Source organism: Elephantulus edwardii, unplaced genomic scaffold (genome assembly GCF_000299155.1).
Source record: "Elephantulus edwardii isolate Elephantulus edwardi_28Jun2011 unplaced genomic scaffold, EleEdw1.0 scaffold00268, whole genome shotgun sequence".
Classification (NCBI taxonomy): domain Eukaryota; kingdom Metazoa; phylum Chordata; class Mammalia; order Macroscelidea; family Macroscelididae; genus Elephantulus; species Elephantulus edwardii.
In genome coordinates, this window is record NW_006400018.1 from 3,099,443 (window position 1) to 3,116,422 (window position 16,980).

The window sequence follows — 16,980 nt, forward strand, 5'->3', positions numbered from 1 at the left end:
TTTATCACGGCTCATTCAATCAATAAACCACAGGGCTGAGATTTTAATTCAGACTTTCTGGTTTGTATAAGTTTAGTAACCTTTCTGACATACCATGTTGGTTTTCTCCATAAGATCAAATTAAAGGCAAGAAGCATCTGGTTCTGTTCCACCAGAAGTGTCCAATACCTACCTGGAGAATCTTTTCCAAACTTCCTCCTGAGTGTCACTCTCACCCTATTCCTATTAACTCCTAAGTTTCTCTCATTAATAGATTCAAATTCAAGTCTTATCAAATTGTCAATCCTTGGTCCCAATCCAGCATCCTCCTTCTTTACTTTATTTGAAAAGTTGTAGATACAGAGTACATGCTTAATTTTGACAAGTTAACTTCCCAGAAGAGATGGATTATGAATGGTAATAATTTTTTTAAAGCTTAGAGAGAAAGCCTTGTCAATTCACTTCCAGAAAAATCAGCAAAAAACAAATCCCAATGGAGCACAATTCTACCATAACACACCCAAAATCACTGGGTCAGAATTCATGCAGTGCCAACTGGTATAATTAACAAACAAACAAACGAGAGGAAATAGATTTAGATAAACAGAAACAAACAAGCAAAAATACTATGTAATCTGGATAATAAATCATAATTTGAAACTGGCAGATTGTGGGGAAAAGACAAATTTCAATGTCCCTTCAACAAAGGTTTTCTCTTTCTCAGCCCTCTGCTGCTGTCATTTTTATGTATCAGTTGAAGGAGACGTTTCCGGTCTGTCCTCCAGTTCACTGTAAATTGGAGCATAGACATTTAATTCTTCATAAAGACGATCCTCTGGAACCTGACAAAGGATAAAAATTAATTCAATGTCAATCAAGAATTTTGAAAGACATGTTTCCAGGGATTATCTCATGTCTTTCTCTGTCTCTCCTCTCTCTCTCTCTCTCTCTCTCTCTCTCTCTCTCTCTCTCTCTCTCTCCGCCTCATACTTTTCTCCATAGCACACTAATTATTGTCACTGTCTCCAACAAAACAAGTTGACTCAAATAGACCCCAGGGCCACATAGACCAAGATGAAATCATGTCATTTGAACTGCATTTGCTGTCTTGTTTGTCTTTGGAACAAGACTGCAAAAAAAAAAAATGTAGTCAGATTGAATGCTTCAGAAAAGCAGATATATAGAAAATGTGTTTGTGCTTCATTTGGCATATTTTAGTAAGTGTTTATGTTTAGAAGCTCAACGGTTAACTGCTGAATGTTCTTGTTGTGTACCATAGAGTTGAAACCGACCCATAGCTGACCCTCCAGTGGGTTTTCAGAGGCAGTTAATTGCACAGGAGGAGGTTGCCCATCCTTGTCCCATAGAGCAGCTGGTGGCCTCGAACCACGTGGATATAGGATTGCAGCACAGGTTCTTGACACTATGCCATCAGAGCTCAACTAAAAATTAAAAGACTATGGAAGGAGTATACAGAGTCACTCTACCAAAAAGAATTGGATGACACAGAAGAATTTCAAGAAAGAACATATAATCAAGAAGCAATGGTGATGAAGGAGGAAGTGCAGGCTGCTCTGAAGGACTTGGCAAAAAATAAAGCCCCAGGAATTGATGGAATACCAATTGACATAGTTCAACAAACAGATGCTGCACTGGATGTGCTCACCAGGTTGTGCCAAGAAATTTGGAGGACAACTACTTGGAACTGACAGGAAGAGATCCGTATTTATTTCCATTCCCAAAAAAGGTGACCCAAAATAATGTGGAAATTATTAAACAATATCATGCACTAGCAAAATCCTGCTGAAGATTATCCAGAAACAACTGGAACAGTACATTGACAGAGAATTACCAGAAATAAAAGCTGGGTTTAGAAGAGGTGTGACACTAGAGACATTATTGCCAATGTTAGATGGATCTTGGCAGAAAGCATAGAGTACCAGAGGAATATATGTGATTCATTGACTATGCAAAGACATTTGACTGTGTGGATCACAACAAATTATAGCTAACCTTGAGGAAAATGAGAATCCTAGAACACTTGATTGTGTTTCTGCGAAACCTACACTTGGACCAGGAAGCAGTTGTCAGAACAGAGCAAGTAAACACTGCATTGTTCAAAATCAGGAGTGTGTCAGGAATACATCCTGCTCCATAAATTTTCCATCTATATGCAGAACAGATAATTCAGGAAGCAGGACTTTATAAGGAGGAAGGTATCATCAGGATTGGAGGAAGACTCATTAACAACCTATGTTGTACAGATGATACAACCTTGCTTCCTGAAACTGAGGAGGACCTGATTTGCTTGCTGCAGAAGGTCAAGGTAGTAATCTTCAATATGGATTGAAGCTCAACATCAAGAAGACAAAGATTTTCACCACTGGGTCAACTGGCAGCACCATGATAGATGGAGAAGAGATTGAGGTTGTTAACAATTATAGCTTGTTTGGCTCCACAATCAACACTCTTGGCACCATCAGTCAGGAAATCAAAAGACAAATTGCAGTGGGAAAATCTGCTGTCATGGACCTCTCCAGAGTACTGAAAAGCAACGATATCAGTCTAGAGACTAAGGTGCACTCTTGATCCAGTCCATGGTCTTTGCAATTACTTGCTATGCATCAGAGAGCTGGAAAATGACTAGGGATGACAGAAAAAAAAATCTTGAACATACTATGAACTTCCAAGAAAACAAATAAGTCTGTCTTTGAGAGGATGAAACCAAGTCTGTCCTTGGAGGCTAGGATTTTGAAGCTCCATCTCACATTCTTCGGGCACGTGACCAGGAGAGACAGGTCCTTGGAGAAGGACATCATGCTTGGAAGAGTAGAGGGACAGCACAGGAGAGGCAGATCCCAGGTGAGATGGATTGATACAGTAACCAGGGCAATGGGAGTAGCTGTGTTGGAATTAGTGAGACTGACTCAGCACATGGTAGGCTTCAGAGCTGCTGTACATAGAGTCGCTGGCAACTTGACGGCACATAACAACCACAACATATGTTTAGAAAGGCACGTGTTTTGTTGTTATGTGCTGTTGAGTAGGAACTGACAGCTAGCTGACCTTTCCGGGGGTTTCAGAGGCTGATAATCACTTGGTAGGAGATTGCCCATCATTTTTGCCTGAGGAGCAGCTGGTGGATTCAAACCGCCCCTTAGGAGCGGCTCAGCACTCCTTACCCACTTGGCCACCATAGCTCTCCTGGGAAGGCTGAGGGTTATTAAAAGAAAAGAAGACCCTCCTTGAGATGAAGTGACACCGTGACTGCCGCAATAGGACTCAAGAACAGCAGAAACTATGAAGATGATTATGAAATGATGGAATAGTTCATGCACAAATACTGTGTGACAGGCTGGAGATTCAGATCCACCCAGAGGTGTCTCAGAATAAAGGCCTCATGATCCACTCCTGAAAAATCTGGTCATTGAAAACACCCTGTAGGTGGGTCGGGTCTATTAAGACACACATGGGTGCCTGTGAATGGAAGTCAGTTTAATGGCAACTGACCTGGCTTGGGTTTTGATTTGTTCATGGGTTAGAGGGGAGGCTTAGGAGAAAATGAGACAGGAATCCACAGGAAGGAGAGAGAGAGAGAGAGAGAGAGAGAGAGAGAGAGAGAAAGTAGGAGTGAGTATAAGGGAGCTGTCCTGAGAAGGACTTAAGTCTCGACGCCCGAGTGGTTCCAACGCTGCCCGCACGCCCATCACTCCTGGGCCGGAGACGTGTGCACTTCCAAAACTATCAAAACTCTAATCTCCTTACCTGACAGTAGGGGCAGGTACTGTGAGGTCTGTGCTACTTGTGGAGGGTAAAACATGGTTAAAAAAATTATATTTGGGAACTAATTACTGAAAGAAACAACTTTCTGGAATAAATGTTCCAGAAAAAAAAGAAAAAGATCAGGCCATGTTTTAAAACTTGAAACATAAATCCTTCACTTCATTAGTATCAGACTTACACATCAGCCCACTACTCACCTTCTCCTTTCTGAGCAGTTCTCCAATCCCGTAGACCGTAAGTGATACAGCACTGCAAAACCCCAAGACGGTGAGGAACAAGAGCATTGCCACGATTTCCTGTGGAAGAATCACCACCGATAGTGAAGGCGAATTAGAAAGTGTAGTGTTACATATGGCAAGAAGCTGCACTACAATCCCTAAGGTTTGTGGTTCGAATCCACCAGCTGCTCCATAGGAGAAGCAAGCTCCTCCCATGCGATTAGCTACCTCTGAAAACCCACTGGTGGGTCAGCTATGGATCGGTTCTGACTCGATGGTACATAAGAACAACAAACAACATGTGTATATTTTAAATAAACTTAACTTGGAGGAATCTGGAAATATTAAATTAGCACTTTGAACACTGAAAGCCACATGGGATCTTGGATGAGACCAGAAAACAGTGCTTTAATACAAAGACCTTTCTTGGTAGAATGGGTAAAGTTGAAATAAATTCCAAAGATTAGACTGTACTATAGAGTTATTGTTGTTGTATGTTGTTGAGCTGCCATCAACCCTTGGCTGTCTGTAAATTGCATGAGAGAAGATTGCCAATCCTTCCTCCTTGGAGCAGCTGGTGGATTCGAACCACAAGCCTTAGGGATTGCAGTGCAGCCTCTTACCACTAGGCCAACAGAGCCCTCTATCTGTAGAGTAAGTATTGTATAGGTAGAGAATGCTAAAGGAAATCTAAAACATTAGTGTTTATGGATCTAGTTGAAAGATCTGTGGGAATTCTTTGTATTATTTTTACCAGCTTTTGGTATGTTTGAGAATATTTCACAAGACAGTGACTAGGGATGATAGAAAGAGAATTGATGCCTTTGAGCTGTGGTGCTGGAGAAGAGTGTTGAATATACCATGGACTGTTGGGAGAACAAACAGGTTTGCCCTGGATAAGGTGAAGCCAGAGTGCTTCTTGGAATCAGGGATTCTGAATTTTTGTCTGACATACTTTGGGCATGTTGCAAGGAGGGACTGGTCCTTGGAGAGGGACATCATGTTTGGGAGAGTGGAGGGACTGTGCAGGAGAGGAAGACCCTTGATGAGATGGATCGATTCTGTGATTGGGGTGGTGGGAGTGAGTGTGTCAGAGACGGCAAGGTTGGCAAAGGATAGAGCAGCAATTAGGGCTCTTGTACACAGGGTCGCTATGAGTCCCAAGTGACTAGATGGGACATAACAACAAAAGAAATATTTAGTGGAAAAACAAAAGATAGATTCCCCCAAAACTATAACTTTATATCAGTCCCTGCTATCATCATTATTCCTTTAATCAGCCCCTATAAAGTAGTACATTCTGGAAAAACCACCCCTGAGAAGCAAACCCACTATCATCAAGTCAAGAGACACTATTATAGAACAGAGCTACCCACGTAGCTTCTAGGGCTGTGATCTTTACAGAGCCAACTGTCACGTCTTTCTCCTGAGGAGCAGCTGGTGCTTTTGAACCACCAACCTTTGGGTCAGCAAGCCAAGTACCACTTGGGAAAACCAGGAGATGGTTATTCAGTGGCCAGCTATGGCAGATAACCTGGAGCTTACCTGGCCGGCCTGCTTCAGGGAGAGAAGCAGTAGCGAGTGTCTACCCAACAGCATGAACCTACAAAATCCATCAGCCTAGTGAGTGGGACTGTGAAAAGCAATTTCCAGGAGAAAGGAAAAGCAAGCTTTTCAGTTACATCAAGATGTGTCATCTTCGTCTCCCTTTGAAACACCTACCGTGGAAAGAGACGCGGAAGCACAGGCCTCGTCATCCACGTCCAGGCATTTGTAGAGCTGAGAGGAGCTCTGCTTTAGATTGATGACCAGGATGATAATTCCTGCCCCCGAAGCTATGCTGCTGATGGAGTTGGCTCCCAGTCGTCCTGGCACCTGAGGATAGAGGAGACCACTCAGACCTGGCCCTGCGCCTACCAGCGTGTTCAATAAAAACACTCATGTTTCAGGGACAAATGCACCCATGCAACTCTCCACTCAAAATATAGGTGAAAATGGATAATGTTTGAAAACGGGCTCATTACTTAATGCTGTTGTTTTTGTGTGTTGCTGTCTAGTTAGAACTGACCCATTGCTGACCCTCCAGCGGGTTTTCAGAGGCAGTAAATCACATGGGAGGAGAATGCCCATCCTTCTCCCATGGAGCAACTGGTGGATATGAACCATGTATAGCTGGGTTTGCAGCACAGCTTCTTACAACCAGGCCACCAGACCTCCCTCACAACTTAGAACATATCAAATATTATCTAAAACTTAATGGATATTTCGGCAGATAGAAAACTTTTCCAAGAACAAATAAATAAAAATGACTATTTATGACAAATCCAAACCTTGACAGAGCAAGAAATGAAAGCAAACCCACAGCTGTTGAGTCAGTCCTGATTCAAAGTGATCTTACAGGAAAGGACAGAACTACCCATAGGGTTTCCAGGTATGAAGATGGCACCGGATTGGACAGGGTTTAGCTTTGTTGTACATAAGGCCATTATCGTTAGGAGTAACTTGATGACATCTAATGACAACAACAATCTTTATCAAAGGAGAGTACCATGTCTTACCCCTGTAGGCAATTGGTAGATTTGAACTTTTGGCCTTCTTTTTCAGCAGCCACATGTTTAACCCCTCCACCACCAGGGCTCCTTCTCTTACAGTAAAGACTTCACTTAAGATCTCATCGTTATAATGTTTACACCAGAAATCTTTCAACTGTCTTTGAAAACTCGGTGCTCAAACTACTCAAACAAGCACCTTGCCATTTTCTGCTCAAGCCACTGTTGTCATCACCTCTCCATATTATCAGTTCCTATAAAACCCAGGAAAGCCAAGAGATGGCTGTCTTGCTGGGTTGCAAATCAAGTGGATATGAGTGGTCTCTCCTTGGATTGTCTCCTTGACAGCAGCAGATGGACATTCACTGGACTGTGAATACCACCAGGATAAGGCAGGTGTCGAGGCGTCTTATAACATTTGCTGAGGCAAAGATACTTTTACTGTCTTGCAGAGGATTAAATAAAATTTCTGTTCTTACTAATTATACTCAATTTCTGTGGCAAAGGCTTCTGACACAAAACATTGCTGTCAAGTGCTGTTAAGAACATCTGACTCATAACTACGCAACATACAGCAGAACAAAATACTTGCTACCGTGTTGCGTGTCATCCTCACTGCTGTGAAAATGATTGAGCCCTTTCCCCCCCTTTTTTTGCTATCACAGTGTGATATGAACCTGGAGAGAGGATGAAAGACACTCAAGCGTTGAGAACTCTCCATCATAGGGTCGCTAGGAGTCGCCTGCAACTCGATGGCACTTAACAACAACAACATCACAGTGTCTATGGACTAAAAGAAAAAGAATGTGCAACCATAGTTAGTAATATTATTTAAAAAAAAAAAGTCCAGCCATCCAGTTGGAGCTGACTCAAGCTGACCCTCCGGTGGCTTTTCTGAGGCTGTAAATAGCAAGGGAGGGGAGCGTCCATATTTCCCCTGTGGACTCGCCTCAGCTGCAGTTCCATCCCGACTCCCTGTTGGTTACGCCACCGTATGAAAACCCTTTGCTAGAAAAAACACCCTAAACCCAAAACACAATACAAAAACATCCTCCATTTTTTTTTTCTTACCTTCTCACTGATTGGCAAAGAATGGCAACTCACCAGATAGGCTTCATTTCTCCGTTCACACATAACTGACAAAACTCCAGAAATAGCAAACTGTCCAAAAGGGAGAGAAAGAAGGTACAGTGAATTTCTGTTCTTCTCTATACCAACTTCGCTCTTGTCTTCTTCTAATTATTAGAGAAAATTTGAAAGTCTCCATAAAGATATCTATTTCTTCCCCACAGGGAGCCTAACATTCCTTATGATTATTTTCTAGAGAGTGTTTCCCCCAAACTAAATGTTCACACCAGGCACCTGGAATTCTTGTTAGACTACAGAGCTTCTTAAAAGAAATAAAGAGTTTCCTTTCTTCTCTTGATGAGAATATACACAGCAAAACATATATACCAATTCGACAGTTTCAACACTCAAGTTCAATGGCTTTGGTTGAGTTCTTTGAGTTGTACAATCATTCTCATCCTCTTGATGGGGCCTGTGGCTCTCAATTCCTCCCAGGCTCCACACAGGAATCACTCTCAAAGTAGCAAAGTCCTGCAGAATGCAGAGCACGATTCCAACTCTACTCTCACTTCATTGTAATACTTGGTTTGTACGTAAACTGTCATCTCTTCTGGGCAAGAATGATGTGTTCTGGACACGTCTATATTCATTGTTATATGCGAAACACAAACCATTTGAGTGGATTCTGGCTGTTGTGTCAAGAAAGGGGGAAAAATTCATCTGCATGCTTGAGATTCTGAAAAGCTGCTATGTTTGTCAGAGAAGGGCTGTGTACATAGGTTCTTCAATGACTGTTGCCTTTTGAAAGTAGACCACTAAGACTTTCGTGCAAGGTACCTCTATTGTTAGATGCCGTTGAGTAGAGCTCAACTCATAGCAAGCCTATGAAGAACAGATCTGAGCCCTGTCCTATCCTGGGCCTTCCTTATCATTTCTGGCATAGTTGAGCCCATTGCTGCAGTCACTGTGTCCCATCTGGTTGAGGGTCTGCCTCTCTTTCACCAACCCTCCACCTTTACAAGGATGTAGCATTCAAAATGTCATTCCTAGTCAATGACCAACCATTTATTTTGTGCTGAATTACTTATTGTATTGAGGAGAGAGGATTAGATACGAGAGGATTAGAGAGGTGGGATACCAGCTTCCTCCTTCCAGAGGCTTAAATAAACTCATGGGGCATCAATGCTAGCTCCCTCTTTTGGGCGTGTCTGCCTTTCCAGCTACACTGCAACTGACAGTCTACCATGCTCACCAGTCTCTGCAAAACCAGACTGAATATCTACAGTCACCTGAGTCATTCCCCTGATGACTTTGAGTCTCTGGGAGATCTAGTGAACCTCTGAATCCAAGGGACATAGAGGAATGAGGGAATTAAACAAAGGATGGACTGTTGGTGTAGGAAAAAATCAATAGAATACCACAAATCAGGACTTAGTGACAATGTTGACTCAGTACTTCCTTCTTATAAATGGTATACTACTAGTATTAACAATGGCATCAGCCTGGAGACTAAGATGCACCTGATACAGTCTTCATAATTACTTACTATACATCAGAAAACTGGACAATGACTAAGGATGATAGAAAGAGAATTGATACCTTTGAGTTACGGTGCTGGAGGAGAGTATTGAATATGCCATGGACTACTAGGAGGATAAACAGGTTCATCCTGGAGAGGGTGAAACCAGGCTACCCCTTGGGAGCAAGGATTCTGAGGCTTCATCTGACATACTTTGGGCATGTTGCAAGGAAGGACCAGTCCATGGAGAGGGACCTCATGCTTGAAAGCGTAAAGGAACAGCACAAGAGAGGAAGACCCTCGATGAGATGAATTGATTCAGAGACTGGGGTAATGAGGGTAGGTTTGTCAGAGACAAGAAAGTTGGCACAGGATAGAGCAAGTTTCAGGGCTATTGTACATAGAGTCACTATGAGTCACAAGCCACTCGATGGTGCAAAAAACAACTAGTATTAGCTTAGCAGAACAAATTATCAATATATTAACAAATAAGAAGTTATCTCTGGGAAGACTTAAACCCCAAACCTTTCAATTAGCTAATAAGTGTGTTAATTATTCCACCACTTAGAGACTTCATTGTTGTTTCAGAATTGACTCATGCCTGACCCTTTAGCTTCTAAGTTGCATAGGAGGAGATTTCCCAACTTCCTCCTGTGAAGCAGCTGGGGGATTCAAACTATGTGCCTTAGGGTTGGCAGTATCACTTCTACTATGTAGCGCATATTATGTCAAATACCTACATAGTCACAGATTTAGTGAAAAGATAAATCAATAGCCTGAACTCAAAACAAACTCTTAAAGATTCTGGTTGAATGATGAGTTTATGGGCATCTAACTAGTTACGAAACCTGCTACAGAGTCAGTTATAGGTCAGTTCTGACTTAATGGTACACAACAACTAACAAGCTGCATGCTTGACATGAACAGCTAGCAAGAGAAGCATTTCAAATAAAATATGACAAAAGTGCAGGGAGAATCTTGAGTGTGTAATCTGAATACAAAACAGGAAGCAGAGTGCCAGTTTGATGTGATGCTTTCCAAGCTAAACTGCGTCTTCATGAATTAACTGTTGATACAGAAAACATGCTGTGAGAACAGAGCAGGGGAACACTGCATGGTTTGAAATTAAGAAGGCAGTGTGTCAGGGCTGTATTTTCTCTCCATACCTATTTAATCTGTATGCTGAACAAATTATTCGAAAAGCTGGAGTCTACGAAGAGGAATATGGCATCAGGATTGGGGGGAGACTCATCAATAACCTGTGTTATGTAGATGAGACAACCTTGTTTGCTGAAAGTGAGGAGGTCTTGAAGTACTTGCTGCAGAAATCCAAGAAATGCAGCCTTTAGTATGGATTGCATCTCAATCTCAAGAAAACAAAGATTCTTATCTCTGGACCAATAGAAAATATCATGAAAGATGGAGAAGAGAATGAAACTGTCAACAACTTCATCTTACTTGGATTTACGATTAATACCTTAGTACCAGCAGTCAAGAAATAAGTAGATGCATTGCACTGGAGAATCTGCAGTGAAGGACCTTTCCAAATTATTAATGATGTCATTTTGAGGACTACGGGGTGTCTGATTCAGGCCATAGCCTTTCCAATCACTTGTTATGCACCTGACAGCTGGACAATGAATAAGAATGACAGGAGAAGAATGGATGACTTTGTGTTGTAGTGTTGGAGAAGAGTACTGGATATCCCATGGATGGCCAAGAGAACAAATATGTCTTGGAGATGGTGCAGCTGGAGTGCTCTTTGGAGGCAAGAATGACGAGGCTTCGCCTCACACACTTTGGGCATGTTGCTAGGAGGGGCTATTCCTTGGAGAAGAACATGATGCTGGGAAGGGTGATGAGTTGGCGAAGGAGAGGAAGATCCTCGACCAGGTGGATTGATGTGATGACTGCTGCAATGGGCTCTTGTGTGTCAGGAAGTGTGAGGATGGCACAGGATAGAACAGGGTTCAGATATTTTGTTCATAGGGTCATTATGAGTCAAACTTAACTTGATCACATCTAACGACAGCACAAAATATGAGGATTGATTGCAAACTAACTACACAGAGTGAAGAAAGGCATCATTAATGAGATCATGATGTTTAATTTTGTTTATACCAAGTCTCTCCATTTATATAAAAATTTCTACAATGCAAGCTCATATACAATGGCAGAAAACAGAGCAGGGAATAGTTGAGGATACAAAGACAGAAAATAGAAGGAGGAAGGGATTACAAGTAGCCCACGGAAACTGTTAGAAGTGATGGGTATTTCAATTTATAATAATGGGTTCATCCATATGTCAGAGTTTACCAGATCATATACCTAAATATGTATACGTTTCTATGTCAACTATACCTCATAAAATGAGAGATGTTTGTGATTTAAATCAGCCATCTCTTTTTCACCCAGTGTGGCAATTAAAAGAGATGCCATGAAAAGGTACCTGATGTTTCAAGGAGGGACCAGTCCTTGGAGAGGGACGTCATGCTTTAATTGATTCAGTGGCTGGAGTAATGGGGGTGGGTGTGTCAGAGACAGTGAGATTGGCACAGGATAGAGCATGGTTTATGGCTGTTGCCATATTAGGGAACTCTGGTGGCCTAGTGGCAAGAAGCTGCATTGCAATCCAGAAGGCATGTTGTTCAAGGCCCCCAGCTGCTCTGCAGGAGAAGGATGAACAGTCCTTTCCCATGTGATTAACTGCCTCTAAAAACCTGCCAGAGGGTCATTTCCAACTCGATCTGGTCCTGTGCCATCCTCACTCTTCCTGACACACAAGAGCCCGTTACAGCAGTCACCTTGTCAATCCACCTGGTTGAGGGTCTTTCTCTCCTTCGCCGACCCTTGACCCTTCTCAACATCATGTCCCTCTCCAAGAAATAGCCCCTCCTAGCAATATGTCCAAAGTATGTGAGGTGAAGCCTCACCATTGTTGCCTCCAAAGAGCACTCTGGCTGCACCCTCTCCAAGACATATCTGTTTATTCTCTTGGTGGTCCATGGATGTTCAGTGCTCTTCTCCAACACCACAGCTCAAAGGCATCAATTCTTTTTCCATCATCCTGATTCATTGTCCAGGCCTTGGAAAGCCCATGGCCTAAATTAGACACACCTTAGTCCTCAAACTGACATCACAACTCCTCAATAATTTAAAGGTCCCTAAAAGCAGATTTTCCCATTGCAAGGTGTCTCCTTATTTCCTGATTGCTCAAACCAAGGGTGTTAATTGTGGATCCAAGCCAGGTGAAACTGTTGACAGTTTCAATCTCTTCTCCAATCATCATGACACTAACTCTTGGACCAATGGTAAGACTCTTTATTCTTGATATTGAGACACAATCCATACCGAAGGCTGCAGTCCTTGATCTTCTGCAACAAGTGCTTCAAATCCTCCTCACTTTCAGCAAGTAAAACTGTGTCATCTGCATAATGTAGGTAATTGACGAGTCTCCCTCCAATCCTGATGCCACATTTCTCTTCATAGAGTCCAGCTTCTCGGATTTGTCCAGCAAATAGACTGACCAGGTATGGAGATAGAATACATCCCTGATGCACTCCCTTCCCAATTCCAAACTATGCAGTGCTCCCCTGCTCCATTCACACAACAGCCTCCTGATCATCTTAAGAATAGGTTTGAGGCATTGAACACCAATGATAGGAGACCACATGAGTTGTGGGATGATATCAAGGATATCATCCATGAAGAAAGCAAAAGATCATTACAAAAACAGAGGTCATTACAAAACCAAATGGATGTCAGAAGAAACTCTAAAGACCGCACTGGAATGTTGAGAAGCCAAACCTAAAGGAAAACATAACAAAGTGAAAGAGCTGAACAGCCAGTTTCAAAGGGCAGCTCGGGAGGACAAAACAGAAGTACTGTAATGGAATGTGCAGAGAGCTGGAATTGGAGAATAAAAAGGGAAACACTTACTCTGCATTTCTCAAGCTGAAAGATAGATAGATAGATAGATAGATAGATAGATAGATAGATAGATAGATAGATAGATAGATGATAGATAGATATCATATATTCAAAATGTAATCTCAATCTCAGTACTAATGATAAATTTTGGTTAAATCTGGATTAAGCTCGGCTCCACGGTCAACACTCTTGGCACCAGCAGCCAGGAAAAACAAACAAACAAACAAACAAACTAACAACGTACTGCGATGGGAAAGTCTGCTGTTAGGGACCTCTCTAAAGTACTCAAGAGCAACTGTGTCTCTCTGGAGATTAAGGTGTGCCTGATACAGCCCATGGTCTTTGCAATCACTTGTTATGCATCAGAGAGTTGGACAATGACTAGGGAGGATAGGAGGAGAATTGACGCCTTTGAGCTGTGGTGCTGGAGAAGAGTATTGAATGTTCCAAGGACTGCCAAGAAAACAAACAGATCCATCCTGGAGAGGGTTTAAACCAGCCTACTCCTTGGAGGCAAGGATTCTGGGGCTCCGTCTGACATACTTTGGACATGTTGTAAGGAGAGACAGGTCCTTGAAGAGGGACATTATGCTTAGTAGGGTAGAGGGACAGCGCAGGAGGGAAAGACCCTCTATGAGGTGGATTAATTCAATGACTGGGGTAATCGGGATGGGTGTGTCACAGGCATTGCGATTGGCACAGGATAGAGCAGGGTTTAGGGCTGTTGTACATAGGGTTGCTGCGAGTCGCAAACGACTCGACAGCACATAACAACAACAACAACATATTCAGCATTATTTTGAAAATAATTTGTAGAGAAATACTTACAGAGATTGCTCCCCAGAATGGATAGCCTGTTTTAAATGATGAAAAAGTCTCCTCCTGGGATTCTGATAAATCGAGCATGGCGTAGACAATTATTCCAAAGGACAAACATATCAGACTAATCAGAACTTGTGTTACCTGCAGAGAAAAAAAATGCACAGATTCTGTGGAAATAAGAAAATATTTTTCCTAGATTGCATCAATTTCCTTACCAGTGAGGTGAAACATAATAAATAGCTTTAGTATCTTAGACATTGAGGGTCCAAATGTTGACATTAGGATTTTAGTGTCCACTGGTCATTATAAGAACTGATGGAGGAGTTATGCAGTAGACCAGTACACTTATTCCTGTTGTCAGGATGGACATCAGTAATGGTTTTAGCCACATAAAGGAAGATAAAGACTCTGGATCTCTCACAATGATGTGTTCTGTTAATCCACCAGCAACAGACGAGAGCTAAGAGATCTTACGTGTATTTATTGTCCTCGCACTTTGGAAATACTTCGGTTTCACTTTCAAACCATCACAATAAAATCAGTATCAGACAAAACAAGTCCCATTCATCCTCTGGTTTTTCAGTGCATATTAAAGTTAGGGTTATATGATAATCTATTAGGTGTGCAACAGAATTACAAAAAAGATTTGAAACAGCCAAGAATTTTCAAAATAACACAGAGAATGAGCACTTGCTATCGGATAAATGGCACCAGTAGACTTGTTGGACGTAGGGTTGCTTTGTAAGAACGTACAGTATCTGTGAAGCACAACTAAAACCAAGTGAATCTGTAATTTAAAGGCTTTCGGAAGAAATGCTTCTCTCTTCCCAAAAGAGCCCAATTAGTGGCAATGATGGATCTACCACTAAAATATTTTAGAGGACCTTCCATTCCTTCAAGAACTTACCCAACTCAATATTCTTTTCCTCAAGACAGCCCTTGTCCAGTTAAGACTGGAGGAGTGTCACTTACCCCCAGGAATTCCAGCTCCTTCCTTAAAAGTGTCAGGCATGTCCGCTGTGGGATGGGTGGGGCAGGCTTCTCCAGTACAGAGTGGTCATGGGTGGCTATTTCTGCGAGTTCGATTCCAGATGTACTTTGAAATTCAACAGGAATTGGGACATTAGAAAACCTCTACTTCCTTGTGCAAAGTCGTAGGCTACAGAAGAGGGAGTTTTATTTGTTTGCTTGTTGTTGAAGTGAAACAGTTTGACATTGGTTACCAACTCATAGTGATCACTCGTGTTAGTCACATATATTTTTTTTTTTTGGCCATAATCTGATTGCCAAAAAGCCCCTTCCAAAGTTTTTTTTAAAATATATTTTAAGTTTTTGCAGCCTCCTCCAGCAGGTTTTCAGAGGCAGTTAATTACACGGGAGGAGATTGCCTATTTTTCTCCTGCAGAGCAGCTGGTAGATTTGAATCACATACTTTTGGGTTGCCTGTACACCTCTTTATTGCTAGGCCACCAAAGCTCTCTTTAATTCTCAAAAGTTGTGTCTCCAATCTTGGCCCTGACTCAGGGTGGCCCAGGTGTTATAGAGAAGAACTTTGCTATAGGGTTTTCTTGCTCTGGTGGCCTAGGGGTAAGGAACTGTGCTGCAATTTCAAAGGCGTGTCATTCAAATCCACCAGCTGCTCCACAGCAGAAGCGTAGACAATCTCCTCCTGTGTGATTAACTGCCTCTGAAAACCCACTGGAGGGTCAAGTATGGGTCAGTTCTGACTTGACAGCACACAATAACAATACTCTTAAGGGAGTTCTGGTAGCCCAGTGGATAGGGAGTTGTATTGTCAAACCTAAGGCAGTTGGTTTGCATCTACCAGCAGCAATTTCTGAGAAAAGTGGGCACCCTACTTCTCTTCAATAGTTAGCTCTAAAAGCCCTCTGTTGGATCGGTTATGATCAGTTCTGACTCAACAGCGATGAGCTGAGAATTCAATCTATGGAAGCAGATCACTAAGTTTTCTCTTCCATGGGGCCACTAGGTAGTTTGGTAGCTAGTCAATAGCTACTTGCCCCAGCCTGGCCCCTCAGTCTCTTCTGGAAGCATCAGAAAAAGAGTCAGCATAGGTTTTCCATCTTTGTTGTTGTTATTGTTGTTGTGTACCATCAATTCAGAACCAATCCATAGCTGACCCTCCAGTGGATTTTCCGAGGCAGTAATCTCAGGGGAGGAAATTGACTATCCATCTCCCGCAGAGCAACTGGCAGATTTGAACCGTGTGCCTTTGAAATTGCAGCACAGCTTCTTACCTCTAGGCCTCCAGAGCTCCCCAAGTAAAGCAAATGATACACTTCTGACAGACTTCATTCTGAGGACATTTCAGCTCTAAAAATTGGGAATCCCATAGCTTGAGGTTCACAAAGACCGACCAAGAAGGAACCTTGGGCCACTTCATAAAACTTCTACTTTTCTGTATGGACCATGTACTGTCTGTCCCCTGCATTAGTTATACCCAGAATATGAGCTTCTGCTGTTAAACACAATGGTTAAGGTTCTATTGGTGATTCAATGGTTAAACGTTCTGCTGCTAATAAAAAGGCTGACAGTTCAGAGCCACCAGTCACTCCAAGGATGAAAAGACTTGGCATTCTGCTCCTGTAAAGTTACAAGGAAACCATACGTGCCAATTGTACTCTGCTGTAGGTTGTACAGGGACAGGGTATGTTCCAACCAACTCCACAGTGTAAAATCACAACAACTACTAGAAAATTTGTTCTTCCCAGTCCACAAGCTGCGTTTTAAAAAGGCCTCCTCATCAGTCAGAGGGAACTATTGCTTCCTACAGAGGGAATAGCAAAGGGCTTTCTTCTCTTCAAACTACTAATCAAGCCAGTTGAGTCTGTGCCCAAAAGTTAATGAATTGATTTCCTTCCATCAAGCCCCTAAGGAATTATTAATATAATAATAATAATAATAATAATAATAATAATAATAATAATAGAAGCTCATACCTACCTAGAGTGCCCATGTGGGTTTGGGAGAGCCAGGTCAGCTCTGCTTGTGTTTTCCATGTCCATTTCCCCCCGTTAACTGCACTATCCAGCTGTGAACATTCCTTTCATAACAGAAGCTGGTAGACTTCTCACAGTGTTCTCCAGCTAAG

At 42.2% G+C, this 16,980-nt stretch overlaps 1 protein-coding gene across 1 annotated transcript; it reads right to left on the bottom strand.

Annotated features, from left to right (window-relative positions):
• Positions 1-722: 722 nt before the first annotated feature.
• On the bottom strand, positions 723-16,894 carry MS4A2 (membrane-spanning 4-domains, subfamily A, member 2). Its single transcript, XM_006899907.1, has 7 exons — positions 16,833-16,894; positions 14,841-14,964; positions 13,875-14,009; positions 7,634-7,690; positions 5,703-5,855; positions 3,960-4,058; positions 723-821 (listed from the first exon to the last, which is right to left on the bottom strand). Exons 1-7 carry the CDS (start codon positions 16,892-16,894, stop codon positions 723-725), a joined length of 729 nt encoding a protein of 242 aa, XP_006899969.1.
• Positions 16,895-16,980: the final 86 nt, after the last annotated feature.